The following is a 25,310-nucleotide window of genomic DNA, read 5'->3' on the forward strand; positions in this document are numbered from 1 at the left end:
AGAAACAGATACATCACTTCCTTGCCAACAACTGAAAGCACTTACCTCTATGAAAGAATAGGTAAAACACCTCTAAGGAATCAAGTCCTGTTATCTGATTCTCTGAGGTAAGAGTGTTGTATCCATTTAAAACTACAGAAGGTATGAACCAAGAAGCTATTCTAATATACAGGGTCAAAGGGTATAAAGCTCTGCATTTAGCCTTGAACTGTCAGTGACTGTTGATATTTACCTCCACAAACCATTGGAAGGAACAGATACATACAGTAATAACATAAAAAGACATGAAACTGAAGAAAAAACTGGAGAGTTATTCCAAAGTTCAATACTATGCCCTAAACAAAAGTTCCTAGAGAAACACATGTATGGAGAAGAGTACGAAATGGATGGGTACCTTCTCTTAGAGCTTTTGGTTTATAAGGAATGAAAAGAAAGAGTGATGGCTACAGTCATCCTTTGTCCTATCACTCCCCATCAAACAGAGTTACAAATGAATTTGCCCTTACACAAAGTTTCTAGAATGAAAATATGTGTATACTATAACAATGATAAGAATACAATTTGTCAAGAGTTTAACATTGTTTATTACCTACTCCTACATCATAATAGGGAATAGTGGAAAATCTGAACACTTTGCTGGCAAAAATCAAAATTAAGGATAATTCTTGTACCTTCATGGGTACAAGAAACTCGGTGTAATAATTAGACTTTCATCACATAAGTAACAAAAACAGAAAGGTCAACAAAGAGTATGCCACATTTCACAAAGGTGCATAAAAAACTTGGGTTTTTGCATTCAAATGGAACTACTTTAAAACATACAGATTATAGTACTCCTGACAGCTGGACATATTCTCCATAATCTTGTATTCTTGTAAACACAGACATATTGGATATATTCAAGCAATGCAACAATTAATAAATACCATGGCCAAATAGCATTGATTATGAGCACTCTTTTCTCCCTGCAAACTTTACACTTACAAATGTGCCTCTGCACAATGAATTTTTACATAAGCAGATAGAGATAAGATAAGGGGAATGGTTTGAAACTACCAGAAGATAGATTTAGACTAGATATTAGGAAGATGTTTTTCACCCAGTAGGTGGTGAGGTCCTGACACAGCTGCCCACAGAAACCATAGGTGCCCCATCCCTGGAGGTGCTCGGGATCAGGTTGGATGGCACCATGGAAAGCCCCATCTGCTGGGTGGCAGCCTGCCCACAGCAGAGACATTGGGACTTGGGTTTGGTTTAAGATTTCCGCCATCCCAAATCATTCTGTGATTCTATAATTGCATTATTCTGTGGTAACATACATTGAAAACTGCAAATTATTTGTCTACCCATATGCTGAGCTGACAGAAACTATGCAAATGCAGATACTGCAACACCAAGCCCCTGCTAACACACACTAAACTTCAATAAGGCTGCTGGTTTGGGTTCACGTAATTACTTTCATACACTATACCCATTAGTAGGGTGTAGGCAAAAAAGTTAAGAAGCCCAAATCTATATGCACAGTCTCTGTATGTATGTCCATACATGTTAGGTAATACATATTTTTTCCCTGAAGTGCAATTATTCAGGATTTGCATTAGGATTGTTTGAATTCAGGTTACTGCAAGATGATGAACAAAGAAGTGCAGGGCACATTCTATCAAAGATGCTGCCTTATCAATTCACTGTGCAGTATCTGTTTTCCTGTATCTAATATCTGTGCTTTTTTCCTCAATCTTATTTTCTATTCTTTCATTCCTTTATAAGAAAATGACCGCCTCCACATTCTTTTAACAATGGTCACTTGAATTTCTTGCCTTAAGCTGCTGGAACTTGCAATTCCTATATACTAAAAGTCAGAGGAAAAAAAATTTCACTTACCACCACCAGGAGTGCAAGAATCCTGGGGGCTCCCCCAGAGTGATGTTTTTTTCCCATCTTATCTGAAACAAAGCCATAAAAACACACATGTACACTTTCATGATTATTGTGACTAAAAAATCTTACTTAATAATAAAAAGGAATAATAAAACATTCTGTAGTTATGAAAGGCTTCAGCATCATCAATCTAGGTGGACATACTATGTATGTGATTATTTATACTATTTTAGCTGATGACTTATATTTTGGGAAACTATCTTGTGGAAAGTTTTCATTGTGAAAATAGTTTCATTAAGGACATATTTCGATCCCCACTGAAACATGCTTTTCTAAAACATTTTCCAGTTTGCAGTAGGAAAAACTTAAGACACAGAACTGATGTTACTGATTCAGCAGGTGGCAGTCTTCTCTCCACATTCAAAGCTAGCCAACGCTTCAGTATCCTCAAGGAGTGCTGCTACTGTTAGAGGTAGTGAGACAAATACACCCCAGCTACAACCTGTTCTCCCACCACCCAGTGAAAGTGTAAAACTAGTTTGGCTTACTTTGTCTGCACTGGCAAACGTTCTTGAATAGACACACGCTGTCTATGAGTTTTTTCCCACTTATGACGTCTTGTTTATTCAAAACTGTTTCCAAAGGAAACACAATTTAGGAATGTTTACACCCTTAACTTCACACTTTTATTGTTAGCAGCTAGCTCAGTAGACTACATGCCATGAGAGCATCCTGTCTCTCTGCAATACTTTACAAATGCTCTACCTTAAATATTACCAAACAGTCATTTTATTAATGCTACACAGTTTGTCCTAAACTACAATAGTAAATAGTTTGGAATACAGTAAGCCCAGTATAATTTTTTTAGGAGCTCTGTTGCAAATAGATTCTACAATCTTTATGTAATGCAGTACAGAAAAGACTGTACAGAAGACAGCATCATGTTAAAATAGAGTGGAAACCACAGCATTACAAACACTTCTAATTCCTCCAGTTACAACCAAACATAGCACTATTTCCTGTCCAATTTTGTAAAAAAAAAATTAACAAAATTAAAACTCTATTGTTTCAACACAATTCATATTCCATTCTACAGACATAAGCAGTGGCTAAAAAATAAAAATAGCAATAATAATAATAATTTAATGAAATACCTATACAGTCTTACATGAAAGGTATTTTAAGTTTTACATAAAAGCAAACACGAGCTTACTAGAAAAGGTGGACATAGTGTTCATACTGCAATAAACACTGAGATTTTTCTAAATAGAAATAAACTTTGATTCTCAACTCTGACTTGATTATCACTCTGAATTGTTAAGAAATTTAAGGAGTAAATATACATTTCATGCATCTAAAAATGTTCTTTGCACACACATGAATATAATTTCAATATGTTACATAGGTTGCTCTGAAAGCACTTTCATAGAAACTGCAAGAGATACAAAGAGCACAGTAACACCACTTGATATAATAAATTCTTAGCTACGCAGCACTATTTTTCAACATGGTCACCACCATCAGCTATGCATCTTTGCCAGCAATTAACAAGAGTCGGCATGCCACACTCGTAAAAATCTGCAACAGTGGAGGTGGCCTGCTGTTTCACAGCTGCTATGACAGCATTGCCAGCATGGCTTCACCAAGGGCAGATCACGCTGTCCATCTGTGATGGAGTGATGGCAGCGGTGGACAAAGGAAGGGCAACTGAAGTTGTCTACCTGGACTCGCATAATGCCTTTGACATGGTCCTGCACCACACCCCTATGTCTAAATTGGAGAAACATGGATTTGAAGTCTGGATTATTAGTTGATAAAGAATTAGTTGGATGGTTGTAGCCACAGGGCTGTGGTCAGTGGCTGTACATCCAGGCGAAGGCCTGTCACAAGTGGGTCTGTCTCGAGGCCAATGCTCTTCAACATCGTTCTCAGCGACACGAACAGTGAGATTGAGCATACACTCGGCAAGTCTGCGGATGGCACCAAGCTGAGTGGTGCAGATGACAAAACAGAAGAAGGACATGTCATGCAAAGGGACATGGGGAGGTCAGAAAGTGAGCAGATAACATAAAGAGGTTTAACAAGACCAAATGGAAGGTGTTGCACTTGCATCAAGGCAACCCCAGATATGAGTACAGACTTGGAGAACTTACTGAGACCAGCCCTGGGGAAACAGACTTAGGGGTTCTAGTGGATAAAATTCAGCAATGGGCATTCAGCCTGGAAGGTCAGCTGTACCCTGGGTTGCATCAGAAGAACGCTAGCCAGCAGGGAGAGGGAGGTGATTGTCCCCCTTTGCTCTTGTAAGGTTCCATCTGGAGTACTGTGTCCAAGCCTGGGGTCCTAAGTACAGGAAGGATGCAGAGCAGCTGGAGTGAGCCCAGATGAACTCATGAAGATGTTCAAAGGGCTGGAGCACCTCATCTATGAAGAAAGGTTGAAGGAATTGGCCTTGTTTATCCTGAAGAAGTCTTTGTGGCCTTCCAGTACTTGAAGAAAGCTTACAAGCAGGAGGAGGACAAACTGTCTGATAATCATAGGACAAGCGGGAATAGCTTTAAACTAAAAGAGGAGAAGAGTTACATTAGATGCTAGGAAGAAATTTTTTACTCAAAAGGGTGGTTAACAGGAACAGGTGGAACAGGTTATCCTTGGAGGCTGTGGATGTCCTGTCCGTAGAGGCATTCAAGGCCAGGTTGGATGGGATCCTGGGTATGCATAGTGGTCAGCATTCTGCCACAGCAGGTGGATTGGAACTGGATGATCTTTAGGGTCCCCTCCAACCTACACCATGCTATGACTTTATGAAAATGTTGCTCATGCAGTTCAGTCAAGATTGACAAAGTGCTCCGTGGTCTTCAAAGTGGTATAGGGCCTGGCACTATCATGTTGCAAAAGAAAAGTTGCCTCTGCCTCTCGCCAGGTTCTGGAAGTTCAAGCCTTCAGCTTAGTCAGCATCATGACGTACTACTGAGTTGGCAATCCCAGGAAATCCAGAAGCATCACCCCTTCTGCACATCTCTTTATTCTCTGAGGGCTCACATGTTGCCACTCCATGGACCACTGTTTTGACTTCAGCTCATAGTGGTGACAGGAGGCCTCATTATCAGTAATGCTGAGATCCAGGAAACTGTCACCTTCAGCATCTTACTGTCAGGATCTCAATAGGTCCTGACAAACTTGCATATGTTGCCCTTCCTGCTCCTGTATGAACATTCTTAGCACTCACCTATGAGATAGTCCAATGCTGGCATCATTGCTTTCAACACACTGAAGCTTACGTTCAGCTCTATACATAGTTCACTGGTCTTAATCCACCAGCGCTTGTGGACGAGCTGATAGAGGTGCTCTTCATTCTGTGGAGACAGCTGTGCATGGCTGTCTAGAACATGACTTGTCTTCCATGTCACTCTTGCCGTTGCTGAAATGCACCACCCACCAACCCACTGTGCTCACATCCACTGGTTGGTCTCCGTAAACATTCGGCAAGCACCAGTGAATGACGGTGGGTGCCATTTTTTCCACATGGTGGAATTCAGTGACACACATTTTCTTCATACTTGCATCCATGTCAAACACCATTCTGTCTGACTGTTCCTCTGCTGCCATCTGTTACATGGCAACAAAATATAACAGGATACTGTTGGAAGACTCAGTCTCTGTTGCCATACCATTAACATCCACCTCTAATGTTGTGAAGCAACATAAGGAACAATGGGAAGTATTACTTTTGTAGTAGCTCTTGTACACAAATACTCAGAACTACTCAAAATCATTTTGCTGCTTAACAAATATTATACAAAAGCAAACTCCAGGCATTGTAACTTCTATTGATAAAACTGGCAGAATAAACCAGTTGCATGGCTCTTCACCCCACCACTACCACACCACTTAACAGCACTTAGGATAGAAAAAGTACTTTCGAAACTATGGAAATCTTGCCTAAACTGTGCCAGAAAAAAAAAAAAAAAAAAAAAAAAGTTAGTAAAATGAAAGACATAAACAAAGCCAAATCCACCAACAAAGTTTTATAAACAATTCAAATTAGCTCCTCTGGGGTATAGCTGTTTCCCACATGCATTCAGCATGACTTAGAACTTGCCAGGAAGTTTCAGAAGCAACAAAATGGAGAGGTGTAACAGTCAAGACCAATTTCTTTTTCCTGAAGTTCCACAGCTCACAGAATTATAAGTAAAGTTTGTGTATGCATAGAAAGGCCTCACTACATCTAAGATGTATTCATTCTTTTCAAAGCAAGGCTCACTGAAAATATAGAATCATAGGGGTTGGAAGGGACCTCCAGAGATCACCAAGCCCAACCCCCCTGCCAAAGCAGGTTCCCTACACCAGGTCGCACAGGTAGGCGTCCAGGCGGGTCTTGAATATCTCCAGAGAAGGAGACTCCACAACCCCCCTGGGCAGCCTGTTCCAGTGCTCCGTCACCATCACTGTAAAGAAGTTCTTGTGCACATCCATGCAGAACTTCCTATGCTCCAGTTTCTGGCCGTTTCCCCTTGTCCTGTCTCCACACACTGCTGAAAAGAGTCTGGCCTACCACTTTGCCCCCCACACCTCAGATATTTATAGACCTGGATCAGGTCCCTCTCAGTCTTTTGTCAAGACTAAACAGACCCAGTTCACTCAGCCTTTCCTTATAGGGGAGATGCTCCAGGCCCTTCAGCATCTTTGTGACCCTCCAGGGGACTCTTTCCAAGAGATCCCCATCTTTTTTGTACTGGGGAGCCCAGAACCGGACACAGTACTCCAGGCCTTACAAGGGCAGGGCAGAGTAGAGGGGAAGGATCACCTCCCTTAAACTGATGGCCACAGTCCTGTCAATGCACCCCAGAATGCCATTGGCCTTTTTGGCCACGAGGGTACACTACTGGCTCATGGCCAGCCAGTCACCCACCAGACACCCAGGTCCCTCTCTGCAGAGCTCCTCTCCAGCAGGTCATCCCCAACCTGTACTGGTGCATGCAATTATTCCTCCCTAGGTGCAAGACTCTATACTTGCTTTTGTTAAACCTCATCCGGTTTCTTACTGCTCAGCTCTCCAGCCTGTCCAGGTCTTGCTGAATGGCAGCACAGCCTTCAGGCGTGTCAGCCAATCCTCCCAACTTTATACCAACAGCAAACTTGCTGAGGGTGGTCACTATCTCCTTGTCAAGGTCATTAATGAAGGTGTTGAATAAGATCGGACTCAGTACCAAACCCTGGGGAACACCGCTAGTTACAGGTCTCCAACCAGACTCTGCACCGCCAACGATTGCCCTCTGTGCTCTGCCAGTCAGCCAGTTCTCAACCCACCACACTGTCCACTCATCTATCCCATGCTTCCTCAGCTTTGTTACAAGGATGTCATGGGAGGCAGTATCAAATGCCTTGCTGAAATCAAGGTAGACTACATCCACCACCCTCCCCCCATCCAGACAGTCAGTGACAACATCACAGAAGGCTACCAGGTTGGTCGAGCACAACCTCCCCTTGATGAACCCATGCTGACTACTCCTGATAACCTCCTTTTCTTCCAGTTGTCTGGAGATGGCATCCAGCACAGGGTGTTCCATCACCTTTCCAGGGACAGAGGTGAGGCTGACTGGAATACCTCATTCATAGGTCCTTGTTAATAGAACACAACTAACACATAAATGTATTCAAAGAAGGAACCTGAGGGGAAGGCGGAAGTTCTGTTTTATTTTCAAAAAACACACATCTCACACAGCAGGTCTATCTGAACAAACATAAAAAATTATGAAAAATGATAAAATTAAAACAAAAATACTCTTATTGTCATCTGTATCAATAAACAACTTGTAACAGCTGGGAAACACCTGTCTTTCTAGTCTTGCCCAGAAAATGGAATTATTCCTCCAGCACAAGAACCTAACTTCAAGGATAGAAAATGCAAGTGGTAAACGTCCTCTTCAAGAAAACACAGCAGTTGCCACACCAAAGAAAAGACTGGGGAGCAGAGCTCTTTATTTTGTTTCAAATATTAGTGTAATTCATCTGAATAGCTCTATTCAATCCTCAGGAGCAAATGGCATGGTTTAGCTAGTAGCAAAAGTGCCTTGCCATTTTGCCAGTTGTATAACAATTACACATTTGGGGATGAAATAGCTCTTGAGTTACTTCCATCTATTACTTCGTGACATGTCTCCTGAAAGGAAGTTAATGTGCAGAGCAAAAGACAGGAATTACAGGTGCTTCCAACGTTCAAAGATACAGGAAAAGGCCAGATGAACTGGAGGTCCTACATTTTGGAGACTAAGGCAACAAAGTTTTGAACGGTGTACTTAATTGGGACCACAACAAAATGGAAAGCACCGTTTGCCCTGTAAATAAGAATGATTAGCGTGATTAGATCTTACTGACCTGTGAACCAGCTCTACAAAATGTATACCAGATACAAAGCATTACAAAAATGAGGTCATACCTGAGACAACTATCTCTAAGTCATACAAGTGATTTTATGAAATCCCATTTAAATTTTCTTCTCTCTTTTTTTTCCCATTAATCTTACACCACTTGCTAGATCTTGAAGAAAGAAACATTAATCTTCACCATTTATACTCTCTAATTATCACTGACAGCTGTGCTACTCAGATCATGCACATGTGTTTATTGCTGTTTTGTCCAAATACCCTGGGTTAGAGCAACTATGAACTGAATGAGTTTTAAAGAAATCCATCCAAGTTATCCTGGCAGGTGAAGGCTGCCAGAGTAGAGAAAGCAGTGAGCCCAAACAGCCAAACTTTTTAAGAAGTGATCAAGCCAATACAAATTTCATCCTAGGCAACCTGGACATCAGCCCTGCGTGAAAAAAACACAAAGATACATGGAAGACTGCAAGTTTCACATCACCATAAAGTTGTATGAAGACACTGTTTGCACTGTTCATCTGTTATGTTATTTTCATCCTGGTCTTGTAATTTTCCTTCTCTAACAAGAACAGAGACTCACATGGGGCACAGAATTGGGCTACAGCTTTTATACTGTGGTTTCCACCTGAGGACAAAATGGGCATCACAATGCAAGGTTCTATTTAATCAACAACAAGCCTTTTTTTTTTTTTTCTTTTTTTTTTTTCCTTTCCTGCTGCTTCCACCACTCACCATTTAACTTTGTGTATAAGGTTACATTCTCCCAGTCATGTTTGTGTACAGTTTTCTCTGTCTGAATCTCACTGTATCATTTTAATCTCAAATATTATATTTTCCAGGCTTCCCTGTAACAAAGATAACTGCATTTGGTTCCAACATGTAGCAATTTACAAATATTATTAGCATTGTCTTTGTCTTTACCAATTCAGTACATTACTAATATACATCTCTCTACATTGCAATACACTATATTTGGTCTCTTGCCTTTTTTTAGACAAATTTCAGCATCATACAGAATTTAGAAGATTTTATATATTCTCAAATTACATGTGCTCAGACCTGAGAGTTCCTCTATAATCTGAGACTGTAATAGGTTTTAAACACTAAATTTCAAGATACTGTATTGAATGTTTTCCTGAAATCCAAATGTCAACCAGTTGCACTCCTGCCAGCTGCTCATTTTGCACATAAATGATAAAAACAAAATGAGCAAAATGAATCTTGCACAGTGCATTATTTACGAATGACAGCTGTTTCCAGATAGTCAAGACATTTCTTATTTTTCCACTGCTTTACTAAAGAGGAAAAAAAACAAACGACTGTGAGAAACAATTTTTTTAAACACAAACTGATACTTCAACAGTCCTACCCCCCTTTTACTTCTCCCTGTTCCATGAACTGTCTATAAACACCAGAAACAACCCCCTGTACTCACTCTCCCATCTTCAATCTCCAAAACATCATCACTAGCATTGTAATTCTATTAGCTTTGAAGGAAGATCAGTTGAAGCAGCAAATTTTCCCAATAAAACATGCTTCCTGGTTTTCTCACTTTTGTTCACTGTTCAGCTACTACCACTGTTTTGTATGTTCTCATCAAAGACATATTAAAAAACAATAATATTCCCCAAGACCGATATATTTGGTATATATTTGGGTACTCTTGCACCCCAGAATAAATGTAGAATATTGAAGAAAATACAGTTGTACTTACACCTTCAAAATATGTATATAACTCTTTAAAAAACAGTAACTACTTAAGAATTGCAAAAACTGCATCAGAAGGCAAGGGTGCATAAGGAACAGGACCTAAATGGTTATAGACATAATGGCTTCACCAGATGAAAAGAAGCTAAGTAGTTAGAAGCACGGTATGAATATGCAGTGATATCAGTGTAAATTATCTGCTTGCTGTGTATTTAGGAAGGATACATCATTCAGATTGGAGATTTCAACAGTATCACGAAGGAGTACAATGGATGTGCTCTCCGCCACCCACATTTATTACAGAAAACAGATAAATCTTTTTTCAGTGTAGCACCAAATCAGACAGCATGGCTAACAAATCACAGCAAAAGTAATTACGCAAAGCCATGCAAAATGACATGGTAAGCTCACTTTTTGCAAAATCGGAAGTCTATGCTGATCAGTGTAAACAGATATGCAAAATCGTCACCGCTGTTTATTTTAAGTCAACACAGATTTATTTCACTTGTGCACACACTGAAAAGTTGTGCAAGGAAAGTGAAAATAAAGAGACAAAGAAAACATACCTCCGATAAAAACGTCTGGGCTGATTTCTGTGCTCCTACATGGAGCAGATATTCATATACGTACAGTGCTAACCTGAAAAACAAACAAACAAAAAGACAGTATTTAGAGTCATGTAGTTGTTAGCTTCTCTTTTTATGAAGATAGGACTTCAGAGATTTGAGTCGCATGCTGTTTCCTTTCAGAAACTAATACGTACCAAACATGTCAAATCTATTGCCTATACCAGAACTTTTAAACTAGACATATAGGTCAATCTGAGCCGAGTTGTTTAAATAGAGGTTAATTAAATATTATTAAAACCCTAAATTACTTAGAGTCAACATTTTTAATGATGTTTGGACAGGTGCCCAGTTAGCTAACTATTGACCTACTGCTGCTCTGTATTTGCCCACAATACACCACGCTCACTGTAAATACAGTGTAGTCGTACAGCACCACTATTTCTCCAGGACAACTGGAACATATCAGACTGTTAACAGGCTTGAACAACACCTCATATTTACTGGAAGAACGCACAAACTTCAGGCTGCAGAAAGAAAAGCAATCCTTGAATCCACATCCCTATTGTAGTACAACCACGCATCTACTGTAAGAGAACCACATCTCTCAAGAAAACACATTTTTTAGTTTATTCAAACCTGGGCATCTTTGAGCTCTGATGACAACAGCTGTGTAAAAAAGACCTCATGGCTAAAGAAGGGCTCAGGTCCCACTGGACCTCGGGCTGAGAAGGTCCCTTCAAAAACCCAAGAAAAAGGAAAGCCAAAAGTAGCAAGGCTTCTGTTAATAGGGGCTAGATGTGAATCAGAAAAGTGAAAAAAAGTAACACTTCTTATTCTTCAGCTGACTCTCTAGAGAGTCCCCCATCTGCTTGTACGCTTAAAGTCTTTCAAAATGAAATCCCATTTGAATATTTGATTTAATAATGATGCTTAAAGATTGTCTATACAACATTTCAATCCAAGAGAAGAAAAGGAAGTCAGACTGTATTTCCTTCAAAGTTGCTAGCTGAACTGTCTTAAAGAAGCACAATCTGTGTGCGCTTACTTTGCAATACACCGCTGTTCCTATCTGGAACATTTTACTATTCATATCCTGAAATATGTAGTTTAACTGAACAAAGCAGAGAGGCAGAGAATGTCTACTTTCCTGTTACTGTTCAAAACATTATGCAATATGAGATAACTGTCAGCATGGCACTGACAGAGCAGTAATTATTTCAGTAAACTCTAACAAGTGAAATTTTAAAGCCTGTGAGCGGATGTTTTTGTTAGTGATTTATGCCTCACACATGCAGTACTACCACTACTTTATTCTCCCAGCGTCAAGGTGGACATGGATGCACCCTTCAGAGTTCAGCACAGAGGATTCCTCATAGTCCAGCCCCTCATCCCAAAAGAATAACCACATCTGGCAAAAATAAATAAACAAATAAATAAAGAGCTGCTTCTCCCTGACTTGATTCTCCATTCCAGTTCAGCTGTCACTCAATTCTTATACATTAAATGGCTGTAGACAAAACCTAAGATCTAAGAAAGATGAAGCACTCTTTCTACAACAGCCAGGATGACTTGAATCCCTACTAACATTTTAAAGCACCTCATTTGTCTTCTGTGATTCCTCTTTTTGTTCTTATCAAAACATGAAGCCTGCAGTCCAGATAAAAGGATTTGTGTGATCCCAACCTTTCTACACCACAAAGGCAAGCCAGAAAGCAGAAAACCCAGGAGTTTATTGCAGAGACAGCACCTTCCTCAGCCTTCCATCTCTGGAAAGCTTTAGCCAGCACTGCACTGGGACACTCAAAACTGATTAATGCTACAGGTCTTAGTTTCCAAACTCGTGCTAGGCATGGCAGTGACAGGAGAGCCAGGTTCAGGGCCTACCACAGACACACATCAACCTGGCAGGTGTGTGTCTGATATAAATGGATCCTTGTCCATCTCCAGCTATTATGCTGTCAGGAAGTCTTCACAGAAGTTAACAGCATTACAGCTTCTTTCAGAAATAAATGCTTTTACCACAGAGATCAAGAGAAAGATACTAATGTTTTACTGCATTAGTTGCAGCAGGAGGATCAATGGAAACTGACGCTCTGAGGAAAGGCAACGAAGAAGTCAAAAAAGTCTCATCAGAAGGACTAGTGGGGACAGTGACTGTAACCACCCCATAGAAAACACAAGGAGAATATAAAAACAGCCACAGACCCAGTGTGCAAAATTAACGAACTAGTACTACACACCTCAGCAGAAGACTAAGAAAATAGTAGTGAGGCGGTCCTCAGCACCAAAGGACTTGTGTTTGAAGTGGCATTTGAAAAGGCAGTCTTCACCCATTAAGCTGATGTGTGAAACAGTGTAAAGACAGCAAGCAGGCATATGTTAAATTTTCATATTTGCATACTTGTTGACATGCTGTGAGTAACGTAGGGAGAAAATATTTCTAATCAGTTCATGACAATGCTGAAGTAATTCTTCTTAAAGACACGCCGCATGCCAGAGCTCCCCTCCCTGCCAAGACAGCTAGATCACACACTCATCTATGACCTGATGATAAATTCATTACATTAAAAAAAGTTATGTCATGTTCTTATTACTGCAGTGCTGCATTTTGGTGAGCTGTTGTGTTTTTCATGAAGTTGATACTCTAATTTCGGAAGTTATTCATGCATCTTACAGGAAAAATAACGACAGCATTTTCAAGTGCAGAACCACCTAAGGGTTCCTAGTCAACTAATTTTTGCAAGAATATCTCCAAGAAATAAAGAATAACAGCTCCACCTATCAGGGTGGAAATACACAATTAACTTAGGGAAGACTTACATCCAAGCTTTACATCTGTATGACCACTGATTAAAATCGGGAAGAAAAGTGCCCCTGATTTGAGATTATAACACGCAGCTTCCCATAAAAGGCAGTGAAAACCACAAGCATCACGAAGACGTTCACCTGGTCTATCTTTGGCACTTGGTGCTCTGAGTCACATTCCCTCCACCGCCCCAGCAAGCCTCCCTGACGCTATGTGGGCTACTCATCTGGCTCTTTGGATGAACACATGTTGGCTGCCTACAGAAAATACTGCAAGCAGCAAGTATGTTCTACCTGCACACCCATGTTTGTTGTTTCTGCCTGGTAAACACCTGAACTACTCGGAAAAAAAAAAAAAAAAAAAAAAAAAAAAAAAGAAAAAAAAAAAAAAAAAAAAAGAGAGAAATCTGAGTCTTCAGTAAAATTTAAATGACAACATCTAGTCAGATCCACTGGTGTGGAGGGTGTACGAAAGGTCTGAAGCTATTAGCAAAACGTCTTTCAGGAGAGAACACAGGTGAAACACTGTGATCTTGGTTTAACTCTACAAGAAGACGCGTATCAATACAGTTTCTGTCTCTCAGTCTAAGACTGAAGTTCAAGCACTCAGTTTGGCATAATGCTATTTCTAAGGAGACAAAGAATAATAGCATGAGGGCCACGTTTTTTCTGACATGTTTAAAAGCTGAGCTTAGAAGAGCAAGGAACTGTAGTAATTTAGCTTCTACTTTCTCTTGTAAGATGCCCAATAAACCTGCCAGAAATAAGCAACTATTGCACACAGCTTCATGCAGTTGAGAAAAAGTATAGTTACCTTCACTGCTTTATTCACCACACATCGTAACTAAAATATACGCATTTTAACTGAGAGTACAGTTGTGTGTAACCATTAACCATAAAGTTATAAAATCAATGTGGTAGAGCAAAACCTCCAGATCCTCAGATTTGACAGTATGTCAAAGCATGGTTCAAGTACTGTGCCTCCTGCAACTCCCATGGTAAGCTTACTGCTGCATTAAGCAACTGGTGCTCCTTTTTCACTGTGTCCGCAGTGGTGAACTAGTGCACACTGCAGAGATGTCCTTCTGCCAGCAGCAGCCATTATGCTGTCAATATCTGATGCTGGATGTAAACAGCAAAGTAGAACTATCAATAGTTGGAATGTTCTAGGTCTGAGTATCACAAAACAAATCTTGCATTACTTTTAAACTTGTTACATGTGGAAAGTTCTAACACAACACCCTAAAAACTTAAAAAGAAAAAAGGAAAAATAAGTACTGTAATTAAAACCAATGAAATTTAGTAAATCAATAGCCATAATTTTTAGTTTGTGTGAAGAAGGATGAGGCAACTGAGTAACATTTAAAAGCATTTCCATAGATGAGATCCTGAAAGCTTCTGTTTGCTTCATGAGACTTGCAAAATTCCAGAATAGCTGCTCTGACCTGTAGGGGGAAGCAGCTTTTCCCCTTCCTTTTTTTTCCATAAAGGTATGCAGAAACTGTTTCAAACCCAGAGTGCCCTTGGAATCTGACTGATGTAATAGACGAAATACAGATTTCAGTCCCTGAAATAATAGGCAGCAGCACTGAATCTGTATTTTAAACATAAAAACTAAAAATGTCTCTACTTTGAGGCTTCTTGAACAAACTTGCTTGAATCCATCACTTTAGTAGCTTTAAAGCTCTTCCTGGGAAGCTGCTTTTGGTCAGTTTCAACTAACAACAGCAAACATCCTTTGTTAAGAAGTATCAAATATTTGAGCAGATTTGCACTCCATGGCCAAACAACTCCTCTTCCATCATTTAATCGCACAGATGACACACACACACACACATATTCTTCTAACACACTTGCATATCATAATATCATCTATCTACCATTTTTACATATTTTCCTGCAGCACCAAGCCAGAGCTGTGTCCAAGAATACACGTGCTTTTCCATTTGCTTGGGCAGGTAGGTCAATTAAAGCGTCAGCGCTGCAGAGAGGTACCTCAGCGCACACCTTTGTGCATCAGCCCTGCTGGGCGTGCCGTTCCACCTACGCGTGATTTACATTCTTTGTCTAGCTTGAGGCTCACAGCCTGCTCTTTCAAGAGTCTCTAACCATGCCAGTCCACAGTTTCTTTCCAGCTCAGAATCTACATCGGTGCCAGTGCTGCCTATCCTATCTACAACATGATCAGTTTTCTTAGAAGCACACACGTATTAAGCAAAACACAAACACCGGTCTGAGGAAACAGCATTTCCCAAAGGTGATATCAAATGTTTGTTTAAGTATGTGCCCCCTTTTTCTGGGAGTTGCTACAACAGCCCAGCAAACACACAGCAAAGAAGTGCGTATACTTGACTGTATTCATATCCACTCATTTCTCCTAGTTCTCCTAGTACATATCCACTCGGGGCTTACACTCAGTGCCCTACCAAACAGGAGCCTCATGTTTTCCATCAGGTTGGTGTCACTTTTGGAATGTGATGCTTCCCTGTTGATTCTGGTTTTACATAAGGAAAGACTACTGTCACGGCTCTGGGAAAGATGCTCTCAATTCTAGTCACCCTTCTACCTGCCACTTGAAGATACTCTGAAAACACGCTCATTAATGCCAGGCACACCATCCTTGATTTATGTACTGCTTCAAGTGTTAAAAACAGTTGTAGCTTACTAAGTGCCCTTTTATTCAAGAGGTATTAGAAACAATGCTGTTGTGGGTTTTTTCCTAGTTTACTCATGCACTCAGAATTCACAGATTTTGTGGGATAAATTCATGTCTTACCGGTGAATCTCCTGTAGATATCAAGAGCTAGCATTAACAGCTTCCAGCAATATGTTAACTAATGTGCCACTGCACAACTCAATATTGAATTGATAACAAGTATCTTCGATTTTCTTTCTTTCTTTTTTTTTTTTTTTTTTTTTTTTTTTTTTTTTTTTTTTTAAGAGATTACACTCTGTGGTGGTATCTGCAGTCTCTCCCAAGCATTCATTGCATGGTTTCACATATTCTCATCTGCTAAGGATCTCTTGGTTTGTGCCAAAATGTCACATTGCATAGCGCTCTGCATGTTACTCTCGTTTGACTCTGGCTGAGTTTGGAATCCATTTTTGTCTCAGGTCTCAGCTTGCAGAGATTACTACAGATTCAAAACATAACAAATAAAATAAATAAATAAATAAATAAAATGCATAAGCCCAGAAAAGTTGGGGATGCCCTAACCCTGCAGGCAGGTTTGATGTGTTCCTGAGCAGTCTGATCTAGTGGATGGCAATCCTGCCCACAGCATAGGGGGTGGAACTAGAGGATCTTTGAAATCCCTTCCAATGCAAGCTATTCTATGATTCTATCATACTGCAGTCTTCTGCAGATTTCATGTGGAATGGGATAATTTCCATTTCCATTGATTCACAAATTCTCAATGCTTCGTAAGAATGTAGATTTTCTTGGTGATCTGTAAGGTTTCATATCAAAAGCTTTGGGTTTATTTCCACTTATATTTTGCACTCATACACCTCAAAAAGCTTTTCTGTTGAATTTCAGTTTTCCATAAACAAGGCTTATGCACTTAAAAACATCAACTTTTTTCCAGCTTGGCTGGTGTAACAAAATAATATGCTTCTCCTCCTAGCCCGCTTTTCCTGGTATGTTAGCTATACAGCATTATTCCCACAGTAAAGCTATGTGAAAATCATTACACATCTTCTAATGCAACAACAGCTGCAACCATCACAAATAAGCTTTTACTTTCATTTCCAAACAGCAGATGCAAATGAAGAGTGAAACATGCTGAAACTGACTGTATTTTCAGTTTCTTACGCAGTCTCCCAGTGTTCCATTCTTTCAGTCTGTTCAGTTGATATTATCTTTTTTTTTTTTTTTTTCCTAAACAAATCATGTGCTTCTGCAGCCTCTTCTCCCACCTTCTTGCCTCTTCAAACCTGATGTCACTGATCTAGAAAGCTCCAACACTCAGACACATCATTTCTGAGGCCACATTACAAAGGGTCCTCTACTCCTGTGCAGGTTGAAGGATCTGTACCCTCTCCCTTCACTCTCATGGGTTAGCCATTCTTCCTTTATCCACATGCCAGCTAGATCATCCCAATTGCTTAGCTTAAAATATGGGAAATGACATCTAAAAACGTTAAGCAACAAAACACATTTTAAAATGTGACCTGTAAGAATTCAACACCGCCATAAATACACTAGGTTCCCCACTTCCCAGTAATAAAGGTGCTAACCCTGGCCTTCCCTGCTGCTTTAAGATGGTATAGTAACAGGTTTCTACATGCTATTTTTTCCCCATGGTATATAATTTACTATAGTTAAAGAGTTTATAGCAATGCATCCTGCCCTGGCAGTAAGCAGAGCCAACAGCATGGAAATGTCCTAAGGAGAGTCACTGGCAGAGAGTAAAGCATCAGCACAGTCCTTAAAAATCTAGAGTTTAAAGCTACACATTTGCCATAGGATTATCAGTAGGTGCTACCTGGCCTTGTACCACTTGTTAAGCATGACAAAAGGCTGCTTTAAAAGGCTGATATCCCTATCCATCTAGGCTGCTGCTGATCATGGTAGCACAAAAACTGGGCTTTACTGCTCACCTGCTGCACTGAAAAGAAAAATTAATGAGCAGAATGTGCTCATGCCTTACATACTTTAACATCATGCATGAAGAAAAGTTAAGTTTGCGTTTATATACCAGCAGAAAAACAGCAACTGTCTTCTCATTAATCCATCAGTGCTGTGCATTAATCCATCAGGCAGCTGAGAACATCACTGCTGAAGTACTGCTTGCCAAAGGCAAGAACATGGGTTTTTACCAGTTGCTTTCCTAGCTTTTCTTAGGAAACAGAGGGTTGATATCACTATTAAATATGGTGAGCAGATCCTCAACATTATATTACTAAGCGCCCTCCTGAAAGCTGGAGCTGAGACAGCAGAAAGTTTTATCTCAAGTGAAGTGAAGAAGGGAAAGATGAGGACTCTAGGCAGTAAGACATCTATAGGACTCAGTTTTATCTTCTTTTCAAGGATGATAGCAAATGCTGGGCAAAAAAATAGTGGGGGGGGTGTCTTTCCATTAGATCATATCATGGCTGAACCCACATAAGTCACTAGCAAGCAGCACACTTCTTAAATAGCATGGGAAGTCTCTATTAATTAGTTAAACAAAGGTTACACTGTTCTTTTGCAAATAAACTTAGACGACAGATTATTTCAATGACAAGCTAAAGTAATGGGCATTAGCATCAGAGAATGAAACAGTTGACTTCAAGGGACCACTGGCAAACATGAAACAAAGAGCTAGGGTGAAAAAGAAGGGACTAGCATGAAAGAGTCACCTCATGAATTTTACAGGAATGAGTTGGGATGACAAAACTGAGGATGAATTTCCCCCAGTATCTATCTAAAAAGTATCAGTAAAGAGTAGTAAGTATGAATGACTGCAACATGGCAGCATCTTGAGAAAAAAGGTCTGAAAGCATCAGAGTACAGCCAGCAGACCTCAGGAGCCAGGCAAATTCAAAGAACTGGTGGAAAGAGAAAGTACAACACAAATATAAGGCAATTCAGGCTTTATTTATTAAAAAAATAATAAAAAAAAAAAATCCATGACAAACAGCAGTGGAAGGAAGACAGGAATTAATATAAAGTAACTCAGACTTCATCAACAATTCCTCAGTGATCCAAAAGAAAGGAGAAAAAACACAAAAGAAAGCAAAGGAGGGCATTAAGGAACAATACAAACATGTGGAGACGAAAGTAGAAAGGCAGAAGTGCAAAATGAGTTTCAGTTACCAAGGACGTTATGATGGCAACAAGAAAAAAACTCCCAACACTAGCAAATAGATTTTTACTACTAAATGCAAAACAAAAAGCCCTAAGAAAAGAAAACTAGAGAAGTTTTAGGTCTCTGTGACTGCTTCTTTTCCACTTCTACAAAGCAACAAAAGAAAGCTGAACTACTTGAGAATAAGACAACAGAAAGGCACATAAAAGACAAAATAAGAAGCAAAAGAACATCTTAGTAAGATAGCTGTGCTACAGGCAAGAGGGCTGGACAATTCCCTCACCCATGCTCAGACAGGAAACTAAACAAGTTCTCAATGCAGAAGAGCTAGGAGAAGTTCCTGTCTAAAGGAAGAGAGGCGCCCAGTGGCAGCACTGGCTGCATAACTAGGGTGCCTAGGCAGTTTCAAGGTCTCCTCAGTACTACATCACTTCTGGTAGTCTTAGTACCGTCAGGAGCTGCCAGTGACCTGCAAAAGGTAGGGCCTGTACTTCTGAGCAAGGGTGCACGTATGGGAGAAAAACTAAGCTTTTTCTAAGCCCGTAACCCTCCTCCCCCAGTTCAGAATTGCTTTATTTGTTTGAGGAGCCACATTGTTGCTTTTGCATGCTTTGGACTCCAGAGCTGCAGATGACACAACAACTATGACATAGACTGTCATGGAGTTCTTTATTTCTTCCTATGTCAATTTATCTGCACAGGTCATGAGCACTGCATGCTTGCTTAATGGCTTATGGGATGGTGCTGACTCAGTCAACAGCTGCCTGTCAAGACTGCTTAGAGAAGCGGTCTTCAAGGGTGTGCTGTTAGTTTCACCCCGCTAAACTTGGGATCCAGTAAGATGAACAATCTGACTGAACCATGAAGTTTCCTTTTCAGAACGATGAGCTACTATGCTGACCAATGGGACTGGACCCTTGGCTTCCAAGTCTGCTCCCCATGCTAGGCAAGGAGTCCTGCACTGGAAGAACCTAAGGCATTTCTCTAAAAGAGAAAAGCAAAACAATACCCAATCACAACAAAAGCATACAAACAGAAGCTCGGAGGATGCATACATTGATCCTCCAAAGCCTCACAGACAGTATTTCTCCTTGAATCACTGCCATGCCCATCCGTGGCTCAATTGCACACAGTTAGGTACTGCCAGACACACTAACCGCCTGTCGCAGGGCTGCCAGCCCTGCTACACCTGTCTGCTGAGTTCTCACACATCTGGATTACCTGCTACAAGGTTTCCAGCATTTGCCCGCAGTTTCTTCTGTTGGCTGATGTAAACGTGCTGAATAGGCATATGGAGGTGTTCTCCTGCTGCTCCCCAAACTGGACTGCAGCCAAGAAGGATTATACAAGACCCCCAGCTTACTCAACATTTCCACTCAGCCACTACAGCAGATAAGCTCAAGCACCCAGCTGCGGGCTAGGGCTCACGCATGACAGGTTTGCTGAGCATCAACTCCTCACTCAACATGCTCAGGGAAATTACTAACCAAAACATACGTATCTTGAAACTTGCAGATAATCCACATGGACTCTAAAGGGCAACTCACTGGAAATACTTTCTTTTGAAATGCAAGTGATTAAAAACACCAGTTTCAATTTCTTACCAAAAATTTTTATAGGAAGACACTTTCCAAACAGAAAGAATTTGGTCCACATAAAGAAGGTACTTGAAAATCAGGCTACGTTGCACCAAAGAAAACCAAAACAGCAACAATAAAATCCTGCAGTTGTAAAGTTATCCTAAAACTGTTTGACCAGCAGTCAAGAAAATTTTAATGCTGAGTCTCCAAATTGCTGATGCTTGTTGGTCTTCAAAGGGAAGAAACCAGATGCTAGACAATAGTAGTAGAAGTACCTGATTCCACACTCATGGCTGACATCAGGTTAAAAAAAAATAATAATTAAAAAAAAAAAAAAAAAGATAAAGAATTAAAAGAAAATAAGTGAATTACTTCTTAGACAACTTCTGTCTGACCACTTCTTGTTTCTAAACTCAAATTTAAAGGACAAAGGCATCAAAAAACTACAGTCCTGCCTACACAGGACACACTGATCATTTTATTCTCACAAATTATGGATACATTTCTGTACAAAATAGTCAATTCAGAAAGTTATCTTACATTCCACTCTTCCATGTGCCCAAATTACATTCTCACAGTTTTGTATGTTGGCATTACCAGAACTACAAGAATTGCAGTTGCCTTTTGATGGCAGAAACCAGTCCAGTCTTCAGGTTCACATCACTGGCTTCTAACAAGTAGGAATCTCAGGAAAGAGAACACATTAACCAACTTTGCCAATATTACTACTAAGACGCAATGTGGCAGCACATACCCAAAGCAGGGGAACAATGAGCAGTCAAATGATGGATTTCAACAGGCAAAGGTGCCAGGGCATGGCATTGGCTCCAGAAAAGGGAAACAAACCAAAAAGGAAGAGAAACATCAAAACCAGATGGATTCTTGGAAATGAAACAATTCATGTTCCAGAATTCATCACTGAGGCTTATACTTCGTAGGCTGATGCACCTCAGTGCTGCATACCTAATTGGTAAGGCTGGATGGATGCAGCAGCAAATCTTGAAGTCACTAGTGCTCATGGGGATTACAATTCATACCATCTACAGCATAGCAAAGGAGCACTTACTACTGCTTTCTTACTAGAAGGAAAAATAGCAAAGATGTCCTAGTGAACCCAAGGTTTACAACTAAGAAATGCTCATTGAGTATTTTGCAAAAACTTTGGGCTTGCAAGATTTTCAGAACCCATTTAACAAAATACGATCAGTGGCATTTTACCTAAACATCGTCTGCAGTAATAGCGCAAAATAAATTTGACAAGCAAAATGCACTTAGAAATGCTTTGCTGAATATAAATACTGCTTTGCCTTGCTCAAGTTCAGACTACTAAGGAGTATTTTTCATTTCTTCTCAGTGACATTTTAAAGAATTTTGATCAAACTTCCTGTGAGCATAGGAAAGATGATTAAAAAGACTTAAACAACTTTAATGTTTTTCATTTGATAGTTAAAAACAAATATTGATATTCAGCAAATATTTGCATTTAAGAGGCTGTTTACACACTATTTGAAATACACTTGAGCTATTTATATGGCATTAAATACATCTGATGTCAAACCACAAAGCTACACACACACACTGCAATGGTTATGCTGCTACTCCATGCTTCATTCATTACCCGCATCATTTCTTCATTTTATCCATTCGTTACCATGAAAAAAAAAAAAACAAAAGAAAAGAAAAAAAACACACAAATAATCTTGATTTACTCTGGAAACTCTTAAGAGCACTTTCCAACATAAGCAGTTGTCCGCTCAGCATGTGAGAACTACAGATATCAGAGAGCAAGAACTCCACCTTGCTTGGTTTTAACCTAAACAAGACTCATACCTGCCAAGCCAAGGGAAAAGGAGCATCTTTTATGACTGTCCTTCCCAGGCTACTAATGTCATCACTAACAAACAAACAAACCAAAGAAACAAACAAACAAACAAAAAGAAAAGAAAAAGAAAAAAGAAAAAAAGAAAAAAGATGTGGGGAAGAAAGGTTTCAAGATTCCTCCAAAGATACTTTGCCCCCTGCTTCAAGTATCAGCTGGTTAAAAAAGAGAAAACTGTTCTTACATTTAAGCTTGTTCTTACAATTAAGCTACACACTTCTCTTTACTGGTTTACATATATAAATTAGAGAGACTACGCTTTTGTGTTTCCTGCACAGAATTATCCAGAAAGGCTGAATACAGAATTCCTCAAACATAACTCCTTTAACAAAGCATCACAATGAAATGATTACAAAATGATACGGTTTTGTTATATAAAAATTTTAAATGATAAATTGAGTCTTTTTTTTTTTTTTTTCCAAAATTAACGTTAACAAAAGTTTCTAAATTACTGCAAAGCTATGACAAGAAAATCATATTAAACCTCTAATTAATATCATTAAAATGAAAAGAAAGATAACACTTGTGTTTCACTGGCAAATTCTTTTCTCTCTGTATTAATGTTCCCTTGAAACAAAATGAGAGACAAAATATCTTTCAGTCCTCACTAAAATCACTTTAAATCGGTGGGTTTGCAAATCCTGTGGGGCTCGGGGTGTTTTGTTTTGTTTTTCCTTGTGATAGAGTGACAGTCAAATCACTGCTACCAAGCAGGCTGTCTGTGAAAGCAGCCAACCTGTCACAACTCCCAGACCAACACTCTTTTCATTCTTACTACGGCATCAAAGCTTCACTTTCACTGAGCCGACAAACAGAAGGGTTGCTAACAGAAGAGCAACTGAGTTTCTCTATAGAGCTACCCCAGCGGCAAATGAAGGGAGGTCAATGCAGCAGGGGAGACAACAGTGGGATAACATCAGATAATGGTATCTCCCTCTTCTGTTCAACAGTAGCAGAGTTTCCTTCCCAAAAAAAGGTAGACAAAGGCCTTCAGAAAAGGCTGAAGTTTCCTAATCTGCGTCAGGGTTAGAAGAGACAGGCCAGCAGATGAACTCTGCTTGAAATGAATGACAGCCAGCAGGTACCATTAAAGAAAACACGATGGGGCCACCTCCCCCATGACCAAGACAGAAAGCTTCTTGATCTCTCCACATTCTCACTGAGTGTGATGTGAAGCACATCTTCAGAAGTTTCCCTCCTCAAAAGGGCAAAACTAAAACCATGTTCAAAAGACAAAGTGCAAACACATACACAACTCTATTGCATTAAAAACCATGAATAGGAAAAAAAAAGAAAAAAAAAAACTTCCTGTTTAAATACAAATTAATTCCTGTTAGTAATACTTTGTTATTTTCATTCTCTAAATGAGATTTGACTAAATATTGCACTCAAGTTACAAAACACTGCTTTATCATCAAAATTACTGATGCTCAACTTGATCCTGCAGGTATTTAGAAAGCAAAACAATTCGTTTTCCAAATTTCCTGTTATTAGTATGTTACAAAGAGACAGCTTGTCAGCACAGCACCAGGCTTTCACAGCCCTGGATTTCGCTGTCACCTTGAAAACCTTCCGTTGCCTCATTCCCTTCCCAGCAGGGTTTCACCAGAGGGCTACATCCAAGGGATGGTATTATACATTAAGGTATTTATAAACGTGCATGGCGTATTACATTTTTAATGCATATTTTAACAAATGGTCATTTCTTACAGACTTGAGTGCAACAGTTAGACAAAATGCTGCCTCCAACACCTTCAACTGGTGAGCTTACTGCCATATATAATACACGCTATTCATGCCTGTAACCTATTTAATAACGGACATTAATTATTTATTTGCCCTCTATAAACAATTTATAAATGTACCCTAACCATTAAGCGTGACTAGTATGGCTTTACAGAGATGCTTATTTCCACAACAAAACATTCTGCAGTATTTTAACTGTTGCATTTAAGAAGTAAGCCCTGCTTACAAAAAACTTAATACACTAAAGAATGTAACAGTAATACGCATTTTGTGATATAAAACCCTAATGAAATAGCACAGCAATTCCTTTATCTCCAAGTTCAGCAGCATGCAATGGAGTTTACAAAAATGTATAGGAGTTTGATAAGATTCCACTGTAAACGAAACTAGAATCCTGCTTAGGTACAATAAAATGTTATCCCTCTGTCAGGCAGCTATCAGATAAATTCAGTTTTCCACTTAGGACATCTAACTACCCAATTCTGAGAGCAAATGAGCTGCTGCAGAGGCAGGCAGCCATACCAATGAACTGAAGGTGAATTTTAACACCAGTTTCTCAGCAGCAGCTAGTTCTTGCTAAATTCATGCTAAGTTCTCCTGAAAATCCCACTCTCCGCTGCACGACCTGCAGACATTACCCCAGGTACACAGCTAAGAGGACAGGCTGCTGCCCACATGTTACTTATAGAACTCACGTGCATCTTCTTCACATCCACACTGAGCTAACTACACCAGTGCTTCTTGCCCCAGCACTTAAAGAGTTCCTCAACAACGCTCCAGGCAATGGTCCTGCACACTCAGAATCACCATTCTTCCCTCAGGTGTGGGTTGAGGGTGTCTCAGAACTACGTTATCCTCAGACCATCCCAGCCAAAGCTCCCCAGAATCTCCTTGACTGACTGCATGAAAATCTTAAGAACAACGTGTGTTTCATTACTCCTGCATTTGGGAACTAAATTAAATGGATT

The 25,310-nt window shown here is 39.8% G+C and overlaps 1 protein-coding gene across 4 annotated transcripts in view; it reads right to left on the reverse strand.

Annotated features, from left to right (window-relative positions):
* SSBP2 (single stranded DNA binding protein 2) overlaps window positions 1-25,310 on the reverse strand; it is a 159,139-nt gene that overhangs the window by 110,811 nt on the left and 23,018 nt on the right. For all 4 annotated transcript variants that reach the window (XM_072360188.1, XM_072360190.1, XM_072360189.1 and 1 more), the window contains exons 2-3: window positions 10,538-10,610; window positions 1,882-1,943 (exon numbers count right to left, since the gene is read on the reverse strand). In XM_072360188.1, the coding sequence (XP_072216289.1) occupies window positions 1,882-1,943; window positions 10,538-10,610 (135 nt within the window). The remainder of the gene's footprint in view (window positions 1-1,881; window positions 1,944-10,537; window positions 10,611-25,310) is intronic.

Source organism: Excalfactoria chinensis, chromosome Z (genome assembly GCF_039878825.1).
Source record: "Excalfactoria chinensis isolate bCotChi1 chromosome Z, bCotChi1.hap2, whole genome shotgun sequence".
NCBI classification, from domain to species: Eukaryota; Metazoa; Chordata; class Aves; order Galliformes; family Phasianidae; genus Excalfactoria; species Excalfactoria chinensis.